The 13,169-nt window shown below is 41.4% G+C and overlaps 1 protein-coding gene across 4 annotated transcripts in view; it reads right to left on the minus strand.

Moving 5' to 3' along the window:
- Nucleotides 1-13,169, minus strand: part of LOC122557439 (phospholipid-transporting ATPase IG-like) — a 164,945-nt gene that overhangs the window by 104,339 nt on the left and 47,437 nt on the right. For all 4 annotated transcript variants that reach the window (XM_043705187.2, XM_043705184.2, XM_043705191.2 and 1 more), the window contains exons 6-7: nt 6,585-6,713; nt 3,619-3,722 (exon numbers count right to left, since the gene is read on the minus strand). In XM_043705187.2, coding sequence (XP_043561122.2) covers nt 3,619-3,722; nt 6,585-6,713 — 233 coding nt within the window. The remainder of the gene's footprint in view (nt 1-3,618; nt 3,723-6,584; nt 6,714-13,169) is intronic.

The following is a 13,169-nucleotide window of genomic DNA, read 5'->3' on the forward strand; positions in this document are numbered from 1 at the left end:
GATGTCTTTTTGCCAAGGTAGGGGAGTCCAAAACTAGAGGGCATAGGTTTGAAGTGAGAGGGGAAAGATTTAAAGGGACCCGAGGGACAACATTCTCTAAGAGAGAGAGTCCAGGATGGCATGATTTCTCAGTGCAGCGTTTGGGAAGGGAGAAGGTGAGCAACTCGTAGCCATGGTACACATTTTTGTTTTATTTTAGCACCAAAGTTCAAAGAAGGGACAAAAAATAAGTCCTAAAAGTAGAAGACGGAGTTTAGAAACAAGCTAAATATTAACTCCTCAAAAAAAAAAAGGATAGTAATCCCAAGATCACTATCGATGCCAATTGCTACTCAGGGTAGAACTAGCAGGATATAGTGCAGCCGTGATTATCCAAATGACATAGGCGGAGAGTATTTTGTTTGGATAACTGATCATGCTCCCTTCACCATTTGCTACAAGGTAGCTACTCTCTTCAGCATGTCACTCGCACATTCCTGCCAGGGCCTCTGTTTGAGGGCTGTCAACGACAGTTTAAAGATCAGGATCTCAGACAGGGCGTCTGGCATGAATTGGTGGTCAGTGACTTATGGACAAGCTGTGTTGCGAGAAGAGCAGGAGGGACGAACTGTTCCTGAGGTCCCAAACCCACCACAGCAATGGGCGGTTATTGCTTAGGCCAGTGTGGCCCCCTCATCCCGACTCCTCACCAGTGTCCTCTCAATCTCTCTGCCACGAGTCTGTGACAGGGCAGAGGTAGGGGTTTCAAGTGGCAGGAAGCCAGCCACTTGAGGTCAGGAGGGTTGCAGATGGTGCTCGATTGTAGAAGAGGGTGCAGTCTGAGTTGGGACTCTGAGCGATTTCCCAAGGGAGCGAATCCAGGACTCCACATCGCTTGGGTGACCTCCAGGCAGCCAGCGGCACTGGATTCAGTCTGGTCAGTGAGCAAACAGTGTGCTTGAATGGGACCTTCAGATCTTGTTCAGATAACCAAGGTTGTTCTGTATAGCTAGTTAACTTTGGTGGCAAGTCACTGAAACAGTCACACAAGGCTACAGTTTCTTGAACACAGTAGACATTTATTCCATAAAGAATTAAAAAAACAAACTGAATGAACATCAAAGATTTTAGCAAAGCAGTTTCAACCTACTCCCTGACGCCATCAGATAACAAAGACTCAAATCCTGAGAAATTACCCATGTACAGCAGGGCTTAAGTTCTTCTTAACTGATCATATCCACTTCCACTGTGAACTTTGTACACATCAGTCTAACACCAGTGCCTCCAAATCCAAAAATTAAAAATCACAACATCAGGTTGTAGTCCACCAGGTTTATTTGGAAGGACTAGCTTTCGGAGCACTGCTCCTTCATCAGGTAGCTGTGGAGTATAAGATCGCAAGACACAGAATGCTATCAATTCTGTGCCTTATGATCTTATACTCTATAGCCACCTGTTGGGGAGATTTCACTGCGGTGTTTAATGTAGGGCTAGGGAGGGTGACACTTCCAGCCCTGAAATGGTTAACAACAGCCAAGCGAGCTGCTGCAGGCGATTGCATGACTGCTGGAGCTTGTAAGGGATATGCATAATGTTAATTAAATCTTGGAGCCTGTAAATACCAGCCAGTATCAATTGCCCCATCGAAACTCGGGATTAATAAAGAAACTGATCGGAATCTGTAACAGTTAGACAAGTGTGAATTGCTCTATCGGAACCTGTAACTAGTGAGTGTGAATGGCTCTATTTAAGTCTAAAGATGATAAGTGTAATTGACAATTTAGTTAAACTAAAACTATTGAAAATGGCTAGCCTGTCAGACGCATAGTAATTCCTTGACACAATGGACTATTGAATACGGGATCGGAACCGCTCCCGGGGATGGCTGAGCCATTGTCAAGCACAGCAGGAGCTGGACAGGCACTTCGATGCGGCCAATAGGAGGACGGATCCCCAGCGCGCGCAGATGAATGGACCAATGGGGAAGGCGAACTGACCGGGGACTCCAGGCAGCGCGAAGTATAATTGTGTCAACTTTGAACGGGAAGGCAGAACGCCTTCTCCAACGAATGCATGCTTGTAGATTCGTTGTATCAGTTAAGATTCTGTGAATAAACTGCTGTCTGCGTCTAATCATAGTTGCCAGTGTGAGTCTCTCCTTCCAAAAGAACACGCAAAGACGGGACCCCGGCGGGTCCGTCTTAACACACCCGATAAAGGAACAGCGCTGAAAGCTAGTGCTTCCAAATAAACCTGTTGGACTACAACCTGATGTTGTGATATTTTTAACTGAACTGTAGAGTAATCAATAGAGTCTAAACTGAGCTTAAATGACAGCTTTTAAAAATAGGTAAATTCCCTAACCAAGAATTGCTGGTATAGAATTTTTCACAAATGAAAGTTTTCTATGGTGGCAGATTTCATTCTCGAACCTGACATGTACAGTGGTAGTATCAGCTGGGATCATAAATAGAAAAAAAAAGGTGAAAAAAAGTTATACAAAAACAAAGTATGAATTTTGCACATCAACGTGGTGTCAAAATGTCTACCATCATTTAGTTTCCAGTAATTCCTTTGTGAAATTCAACAACCATTATGATTTCTGAAATGATAGCACTCACTCACTCTTCTGGGAACATCCAAACAGCAGAAAGTTGATTGAAAAGCTTGTTCATTTTGTTTAAAATGGTCAACAAACTTTTCTGGATTCTTTCAGGAATGCCATTTGCCCTTTTGCTTCTATAATTACTTGTAATACTAAAATGTTTTCAATTTTTTAAATAATTAACAGGTGCAAAAAAGTTCTGGAGATTTTGCATTAATACAATTTAAACTAACTGATCTGAAAATAGAGGGCAGTTGAAATAGAATAGGCAAGTGTGATCATGGTTTTAATATTAGCATCTAACATAAAAAGACAAGCACATCTGAATAGAAATAATAACCTTCATAATGCGTTCAAAAGGAAAGCACTTTAAAATTCAGGAACACGCCAGAGGAGGAGATCAGTGATACCAAATTACTACAGATGTATCAGTTTGTGAAATACATCATTGTTACAAAGCATAATGCCCATACACTACAACATTCTCTGATGTACTGAAGTAACGCGATGGAATCTCCTAGACCTGATGGAAAATTGGATAAGGTGGCCATTCAGACTCTTGAACTTGCACTACCATTCAATTATACCAGAGATGATCTATATGGATTAATCTGCCTTAGCTCCATGCATCTCTTTATACTCCTCCCAAATTTAAATCCATCCTTGTAAGCTTTCAACACTGAATGATGAGGGCAGTGTTCTTTCAGATTTTTCTTTTGAGAGAAAAACCTCCCAATTTCATTCTCAAAATAGCTTAAATCTAGTTTGACAAATATTTTCCTATGTTCTTCATTCGCCCCGAACTTTTCCAAGTCAAATCTTATCCGATCATTTTAATATTATGAACATCATAATACTCAAAACAGAGGGGATGCAAGCAAAATATATTCTAGCTATCCTTGTAATTCAATACAGCAAGTCAAGTACTATTTTAGTTAAGTTGATATGGTCAACATATAGGTCAGCTTATCTTTTCAGAGATAAAGTGAACTCCGTACTTTCAGCAGGGGTCAAACAAACAAAAAAAAACTTACTTGTAAAGGTCAGGCTGAGGTTGTTCACATTCAATGATGGCGCTCAAAGAATCAACTTCCATCTCTGTACGGAACGCACTAGTGTCTGGCACAGTAAAGTATGTCTTGTTGAGAATAAAAAACACATTCATTATTTACAGTTAACTTAAGCTCAAGACTCTGACTACAGGTTGCAGAACACAGGACAAACAGCACAGGAATGAGCCCTTTGGCCCACAAAGGGGTTGTGTTCAATTCTTGTGAATTCATTCAGTGTGGTTTGACCAAAGTCTTAAAGCTGCAATGTGATATCCTGATCCTTGTACTCAATTCCTGACCAGTAAATGCAAGCATGCCATACACCTTCCTTACCACCATATCTACTCGTGTGGCCACTTTCAGGGAGTTTTGGACTTGAACCCAAAAGATCCCTATGTACATCAATGCTGTTCAAGGCTGCCATTAAGTGTATACTTTTCCTGAACATTTGATCTCCCAAAGTACAGCACATTTACCCAGATTACACTCCATATGTCATTTCTCCACCCATATCTGCAACTGATCTGTACTTTGCCGTATCCTTTGACAACCTTCTACACTATCCACAACTCCACCGATCTTGATATCATCTGCAAACTTACTAACCTACGCACCTACATTTTCATTCAAATCATTATGTATATCACAACCAGCAGAGGACCAGTGCAGCTCCCTTTGGAACACTAGTCACAAACCTCCTGCCTGAAAAACATCTTTCCACCACTAATCTCTGCCTTCTGTGGGCAAATCAATTCTTAATCCATGCAGATCACCATGGATCCCATGCATTTAATCTTCTGGATAAGCCACCCACAAGGGATTTTGTCAAAAGCCTTACTAAGTTCATGTAAACAACATCCACTGCTCTATCCTCATCAATCCCTTTAATCCTCTCCTCAAAAAATTCAAAGTAGTAAGACATGACCTGTCTCACAAATCCACACTGACTGTCCCTAATTAGGACAGGTTTTTCTAAATCAGTGTAAATCCTATCCTTAAGAATCCTCTCTAATAGCTTTCCTACCACTGATATGAGACTCACTGGTCAAGAGTTTCCTGGATTATCCCTATTTCCCTTATTCTACAGAGAAATGACATCAGCTGCTCGCCAGTCTTCTGGGAGCTCTCCTGTGGCTAATGAGGATACCAAGATGTTTGTCAAGATCCCAGAACTCTCCTCTCTTGCTTCTCTCACTAGATACCAACAGGCCCCGGGGACTTATCCACGTTAATGCTCTTCAACATTACTTCTAACAATCTCAAAATTCCCTAGCATATTAGGATACTCCACACTATCTCACTCAGCCACATTCCTTACCTGGGTGAATACTGACAGTATCGATTTAGGATTTCACCCACATCCTCTGCCTCTGAGCCTAAGTTTTCTCCTTTATCCTTAAAATGATCCTATCTTCTCCCTAGTTACCTGCTTGTTTTAATGTATAGAATGCTTTGAGACTCTCTAACTCTACTTGTCAAGGTCATTTCATGGCTCCTTTTCACAATCCATATCCTTGCTTGATAATAACAAATTTAACTTTCATGGGAGGAAATGTCAAACAGATACAAAGGCAAATTACTAACAATTAGAAGCTAGGTAGGTGACAAAACAAAACAGATAATCAGACTGTAAATACAAATATAAATTAAAAATTTAAAAGTGAAACCTGAAAGATAAGAAATCAAGGTAATTCCAGGAAAGACATACAAGTCGGAGATGTGTCTTACCTGTGGGGGAAAACAAAAGGAGCCAAAGTTACCATTGGATTATGGAAATGCAGTTTGGGCTTGGACTTACAATGCAATAACATCAAGACTAGCTGATTATTAAAATCACATTAAAGATCAAAAGGCAGCAATTTCAATTTGCGTTCAGAGTACCTTCAACAGTAATATGTCCCAGCTGCTTCAATAGATTGCTGATATAGATCAGAATTTGTTGGATGGTGTAGTATTTGGTAGCAGTGTGATTGGGAGTGTTAAAAACTGATGAAAAGATTTTGTTAAGAATGAGGTAAAGATACACAGTAATGTAGCTCCTTTAAATTCTATTCATGCTTGGACAATAGTACATGTTGTTCAATGGTATTTCTCAGAGGGAGGGCAGATTGGAATGTTTTTAATGCTGTTACAGTTGCAGCAGAGCTTGACAAAGCAGCAAAAGGTCTGCAGCTTATTTATATGTCAACATTTTATTGATGGCGAACAGGTGCAACCTTTACCAAACTTTAAATTATTGATGGGAAGTGCAATCACAGAATTTATGTTTCTTATATCAATGACTGGCACACAGAGTAAATGGCTCATAATAATCACGTAGTTGCACACAATACGAAGTGCCTTCCTTAATCAAGGATTTAGGAGATAATATATTTTTAAAATCTGCCAGATTTTTATTTCTTTTCCTGCCCCACTACCCCATCCTTTTGCCTCATGCCATTAACACTTTTGCCACGGAATCTCTTCTGCCTTCACTAACATCTTTAATTTCTGTTCTTTTATCTCAAACCAAATCTATTTCCCTGCCTATGCTACATCTCCAACTTCACCCGATTCAGATGAAAGATCTCTTCAGAAATGCTGATTCTTTCATAGCTGCAATCTGACTTTATTTTCTTTGCTTAGCATTTTACTTACTTTACAAGCAGCAAATAAAGCTCAGAATTTGAATCATAAGCTACTGATACACTTTAAACATGCATATTTCAAACACCTGTGATTTACTTTCCTTTGAGATATTGTTTGCGGAGAAGACGAAAATATATTCCTGTATCACCTAGACAAATACTATTACACAAATTTATCTCTTTATATTAAGTCAAAAAAAGTGATAAGTATTTTGTTGGGGATATTTTGCACTGCACTCAAGTTATAGCAACACAAAGTGACATAACATCTGTTACACATTACACAGAAGATTTGGATGGATTGAGACGTTTTGTTTTTACCTTCTGACTTGATTCCCCATCCAAACTAGCAGTAGTGACATAGCAGGTGCCATCTTCCCTACTTGAGGATAGCAGGATGAGATCACATGGAAACGTTTCATCTTCTTTCACACACACAATATCCCCAACCTAAAAAAGATTTGATTATTTACTGATTTAATAGGAAAGGAAAAAGGAATCATTCAATCCAGCCCCCCTTGTTAAGTGACACAGACAGACAGACAGACAGACGCGCAGACAGACAGACAGACAGACGCGCAGACAGACAGACACAGACAGACGCGCAGAGAGAGGGACACAGACAGACGCGCAGAGAGAGGGACACAGACAGACGCGCAGAGAGAGGGACACAGACAGACGCGCAGAGAGAGGGACACAGACAGACGCGCAGAGAGAGGGACACAGACAGACGCGCAGAGAGAGGGACACAGACAGACGCAGAGAGAGGGACACAGACAGACGCAGAGAGAGGGACACAGACAGACGCAGAGAGAGGGACACAGACAGACGCAGAGAGAGGGACACAGACACAGCAGAAAAAAAAAGTTTTGAATGCTAGCCAATCCAATATTAACAATTTATAGCCCTGGAGATTCCTATTTACCTTTTGTGGGCTTGACCTTCACAATTTGACCATCAAGTAAAATCAGAAGCACATAGGATCAAATTGCCTTATGATGACAATTCTAAGGTTTTACATTGTGTATCATACTTGTTCCAGTAGTTTCAAAGTCACTCATACTTAAATATACTCTACTCAGGTTCAGCCACCTTGACTTAAAGAAAAATGGGATTTCAAACCAGTATTTTGTTTTGAAACCCTGCTTCTGATTTCTTCAAAAGGCACTATATGCAATTAGTTGGAGCTAGAGCCCCTGAATATCAGTTTTGTACCTTGCAGACTCAAAATCTTCGTCGAGCAATAAGTGCTGATCTAGCTTATAATATTCATAAGTCACAAACAATAAAAAAAAGACATCAGGTAAGCAAAACAGGTCAAATCAATGATTCAATACCTCTCAAGTGGACAAGATAAATCAGGATAAACTAATGAGCTATAATAAGGGAATCAAAAAAACTGTAAAATGTCCACTAAATGAACCTTAGCTTTGAACAAAGTATGTGAGCAAGGAATCCCTATATGCCATATGCTGACTAATATTTTAGTTATTGGTGGAATGTGGCTGATTACCTATTCTTTAAATGCCCTTAAAAAGGAGCAGACAAGCTAACTGCTTGAATAGCTGCAAAGCTGTTAGTGCTGTGAGGGATGGAGTTGCAAGGTTTTGTCCCAGTGAAACTGAAGGAAAAAAAAATCAGTTCCAAGTCAAGATGATATCTGGCTTAGAGGAAAATTAAGGTGGTGATTGTTCTTTGTATCTGCTGCCCTTGCCTTTCTAGATATTAGAGATCATGGATTTTCAAGCTGCAGGCTAAGGTGCCTCTAAATTATTTTAGCGCACTTTTAGAAAACAACTTTACTGCAGAGTGGTAGTAAAGATGACTTGTCAATGGATAGTGATCAAAACCTGTGGGTGTTACTGGAGCTACACCCGTGCAGGCAAGTATTGAATCACATTCCTGCCTTGCAGATGGCCAGGTTCTGAGCAGTCAGGTGGTGAGTTACTTTCAGCACAATTCCCAAGCCTCTGACCTGCTCTTGCAGCCACAGTATTCATAAAACTAACTAGTTCAGGTTCCAGTTAATGTTAACTCCAAAAAGGTGCTAATAATGGCAGTGAATGTCAAAAGATGATATTTGGATCCTCTTGCAGGTAAGAGCCATTGTCTGGTTCTTCCAGTGCACAAGTATCACTCATCATTTATTAGATCATAGAGATTTTGTACAGCATTTGCTGGCGGATGGAATCAGATATTGAAATTGCTAAATATTATACAATCAGCAACGAACATCCACACCTCTACCCTTATGATAAAGGAAGGTTTTTGATCAAGTAGTGTATATGCTGAACCCCTGCAGTGATGCCTGACCTCCAGTATTCATACCCACCTTCCTTTGTGCTTAGGGGGAACTCAACCTGTGGAGAGGATAGTCCCAAATTTTCATTGATCAGGTACTGTTAAATACTGCTTTGATGTGACTTAGAGTTGCACTGCACAGAAACAGACCCTTCAGTCCAACTCATCCATGTAGACCAGTTATCTCAAATTAATCTAGCCCCGTTTGCCAGCTTTTGGCGCTCATCCCTCTAAACCTTTCCTATTCGTGTACCTGTCCAGATGCCTTTTAAATATTGTAGCTGTACCAACCTCCATCACTATCTGACAGTTTGTTCTATACATACATCACCCATGTGAAATAGCTGCTTCTCGGGTCCCATTTAAATTTTACCCTGCTCACCCTAAGCCTCTTTATGCCCTCCAGTTTTGCACTCCACAAACACAGAAAAAAGGCCTTGGCTATTTACCCTATCCATGCTCATGATTTTATAAACCCCTCCAAGGACATCAGCATCCGAAGTTCTAGGAAAAAAACAGCCCCACCCTATTCAGCATTTTCCTATAGCTCAAACCCTTCTGAAAAAGCCTATAGGCTATGTGCAGGCATGGAAAGAGGTAAGTTTGAGTTTTGTGAAACAAGAGGTTCCGCTGAGCAGGACTCAGATTAAATAAGAACTCTTAATTAGGTGTTGGCAGCAAGGGTATTGGGTTAACAAGGCTGAAAAGCATTCATTATGTAGAGCTATTTAACAAGATGAGGGAGCATTCAGAATGTGAGGTCAGTTTAACAAGGTGAAAAGTATTCATTATGTGAAGCCAGTTATTCACTGTGCAACAGCAGATGGCTTAATCTTTACTATTGACACTCGCTGATTGCAACAGTCACCCAGTGTGTATGTTGCCTTATTTGGCTGTTCCTCCCTATACAATGACTACATAAATTCATTGAGAAACTGCTTTGACTTGGAGGGGGGGGGGGGAGGGGGGGGGGGAGATGACATCTTATCCGAATCCTTTCAAGTAAAACGACATCCTTCCTACAGCAGGGAGACCAGAATTGAACGCAGTATTCCAAAAGTGGCCTGACCAATGTCCCGTATAGCTGTAACACAACCTCCCAATTCCTATACTGAATGCACTGATCAATAAAGGCAAGCATACCAAATGGCTTCTTTACTATGCTGTCTACATGCAACGCCACCTTCAAAAGAACCGCGATCATGCAACCAAAGGTCTCCATGTTCAGCAAGACATCAGAGGACCCTACTATTAAAGTGAATAAGTCCTGCCCTGTGTTACCTCACCAAATTAGTGGGCGGCACGGTGGCTAGCACTGCTGCCTCACAGCGCCAGAGACCCGGGTTCAATTCCCGCCTCAGGCGACTGACTGTGTGGAGTTTGCACGTTCTCCCCGTGTCTGCGTGGGTTTCCTCCGGGTGCTCCGGTTTCCTCCCACAGTCCAAAAATGTGCAGGTCAGGTGAATTAGCCATGCTAAATTGCCCGTAGTGTTAGGTAAGGGGTAAATGTACGGGCATGGGTGGGTTATGCTTCGGCGGGTCGGTGTGGACTTGTTGGGCCGAAGGGCCCGTTTCCACACTGTAATCTAATCTAATCTAATCAAATCAAATTGCAACTTGTGTTCACATCTGGGACAGACTAAGAGTAGCAGATCCCGAATTGCTCAACAATTTCATGCTCTGGTGTTCAACTGTTACTTGATAGCACTATCAACACCTTCTATCACTTGATCAGTAGTAAGTTAAAAATCACAATACCAGGGTATAATCCAACAGGTTTATTTGGAAGTGCTAGCTTTCGGAGCGCTGCTCCTTCATAATGGTTGGACAACCACCTGACGAAGGAGTAGCGCTCTGAAAGCTACTGCTTCCAAACAAACCTGTTGGACTATACCCTGATGTTGCATGATTTTTAACCTTTGTACACCCCAGTCCAACACCAGCATCTCCAAATCTTGATCAGTAGTAGAGTCACACAGCAAGAGAGAGGGTATCCGCAATATGTAGGCCAAATCTCATCTCCAAAAGGATGTTTTTAAATTCGCACACAGGATCTAGGCATCACTGCTTGGCGCAACATTTATTGCTGGACCCTACTTTCCCCTTGAGAAGGTGTTAGAACTGTTTTCTTCAACCTGTGCAGTTCATGTGCTATAGATAGACAATGCACTGGGCAGTGGTCACTCCCACCGTTACTGGCATGGGAAAATGCTGATGGAGATAGTAATTTTTCAGGTTGGATTTCTCTGCTTTTTGTGAGCAGGACATTCCTGAGCAAATTTCCACATTGCTGAGTAGATTGCAGTATTTAAACTGGACAGGAACAGCTTGATGTGGACTGAAGCTTGCTTTGGAACATAATTATTCACTACTTTTGCTGGAATGTTTTGTGGGCCATAACTTTTGCATTGTACAGTACCCTCAGTAGTTTCTTTCAAGAAAATGAAAACTGGCTAAAAGGCTGGCAACTAAGATGCTGGGGATCTCAGGTGGATGCTTTAAAATGCTTCACCTTCATTTGCACTGATCTAATGGGTACCCTGTTATTAAAGTAAGGATATACCTGTGACCTCCTCCTCCTCCAATTACTTGCTTGATTGTTCAATCACAACTGGATGTGGAAGGACTGCAGAGCTTAAATCTGATCTGTTTATTGTGGGATTGCTTTGTTTCCCCCGATGCTTTGCTTCCAAGCTTTGTGGGCGGCACGGTGGCTCAGTGGTTAGCACTGTTACCTCACGGCGCCAGAGACCTGGGTTCAATTCCTGCCTCAGGCAACTGTCTGTGTGGAGTTTGCACATTTTCCCTGTGTCTGCGTGGATTTTCTCCGGGTGCTCCGGTTTCCTTCCACAGTCCAAAAATGTGCAGGCTAGGTGAATTGGCCATGCTAACTTGCCTGTAGTGTTAGGTGAAGGGGTAAACGTAGGGGAATGGGTCTGGGTGGGTTGCGCTTCGGCGGGTCGGTGTGGACTTGTTGGGCCGAAGGGCCTGTTTCCACACTAAGTAATCTAATCTAAATCGTAGGCTAGCATGTACACTATCATCAGGTCGCAAACTCATTAAGGTATGTTCCCAGCATGCCGTTCTGTACTGTTCATTGAATCAAAGATGATCCCTTGCTTGGTAGCAAATGGTACAGTGGGGGAATATATAAAAAGAGACAAGCTTACAAATTGTGGCCAAGTAAAATTCTACTCGTTGTTGACCAGCTTGGAGTTGCTACATCTGTTCTAAATCTACACTGCATCTCTCTCTATGGTAGTAGCACAAAGATGAGACTCTACAGAACTGTGCAGAGGTCACCTGAATTATCATGTCATAGACAGATGAATCTATTTAAGGCATATTGGTAAACAAGCTGAAATGTGTATTTTCCTCTCACCATTTACCACTGACCCAGCTTAGCAGCTTTGTTATTTAGGACTCCTTCTTTAGGAGGCATCTAGCTTGATCTAGGTGGTGATGAAATCCCCTCCCCAGAGTACATTCTGTGCTTTTGCCACACTGTTGTACAACACAGAGAACTGATCTATCAGTTTGTGGGGTGGTAATCCATGATGGGTATCCTAGCTCATAAATTTAATCTAATACTATATGTCTTCGTGGAGTCTGGAGTCAAAGATAATCACTCCCAAAATAATTCTGTCCCAACTGTAGACACCACTGTGCCACTATCTCCAGTTGCTATGTCCTGACATGACACCCAGGGCAGTGTCTGGAAAATTGTAGGGTAAGGTTCAAAAATTTTTTAAAAATTGATGCGCTGTTCATCTAAATTATTCCATTTGCAAATTTAAGTATCATTACATTACAGGTTAAAACTCACTGAACACATGCTTTGCATGCGACATCCTTCAAATTCAAAGACAAACACACTGAACAGTATAAAAACTTTGGACCAGGTGATCAAGAAATTATTAAAAATAAAGAGAGGGCGGAGAGGAACTCTAGCATAAGGAAAGACTCAGTGGCAGCTTCAGAGAATGGAGTGTGAATAGAATGATTTGGCACCAAATGTCAGAGCAGGGAGAGAACTGCATGTACAGGAGCCCAGAGCTAGAGGACTGAGACAATAACAGAGACCAGTTGCGAAGTAAGGAGAAGGGAATTATAAACTAAGATGAGGATTTTTAAAGTCTTAATGACTGACTCATATCCTTTCGTCCCCCTTCAAAGTCAGTGGCTAATGAACTATAATGCGGACAGTGAAATATTTATTTTATGTATTGTAGAGTTTCGGAAGTCAGCAAGAAAGGCAACAGAAAATATAAAGTGTATTGTACAACCACGCAAAGATAAGAGGGTTCAGTAATACTGTGACTAAAGGTGACAGAGGTAGCCATTGCTGCTGAGTGGAAGCAGATGCTCGCAGTGATTTGAAACTCAATACAGATTCCAGTAAGGCACTCGGATTGCAAACATTATTCTTCAACCTAATTAGCAGCAGGAGCAGGGAATGAAGTTTGATGCAAGAATATAGGTTAAAGACTTTGGCAAAAGTCAAACAAGACAATTTCAGTATCTGATGTGAAGGAAGAGATTTGATTTAATCACAAATTGATGGCAAATTGTGTCTCGTCACAACAGGGAACTTGATGTTAAGGA

Source organism: Chiloscyllium plagiosum, unplaced genomic scaffold, assembly GCF_037043375.1.
Source record: "Chiloscyllium plagiosum isolate Xiang-an unplaced genomic scaffold, Cpla_swu_hap1 HiC_scaffold_11, whole genome shotgun sequence".
Taxonomy (NCBI): domain Eukaryota; kingdom Metazoa; phylum Chordata; class Chondrichthyes; order Orectolobiformes; family Hemiscylliidae; genus Chiloscyllium; species Chiloscyllium plagiosum.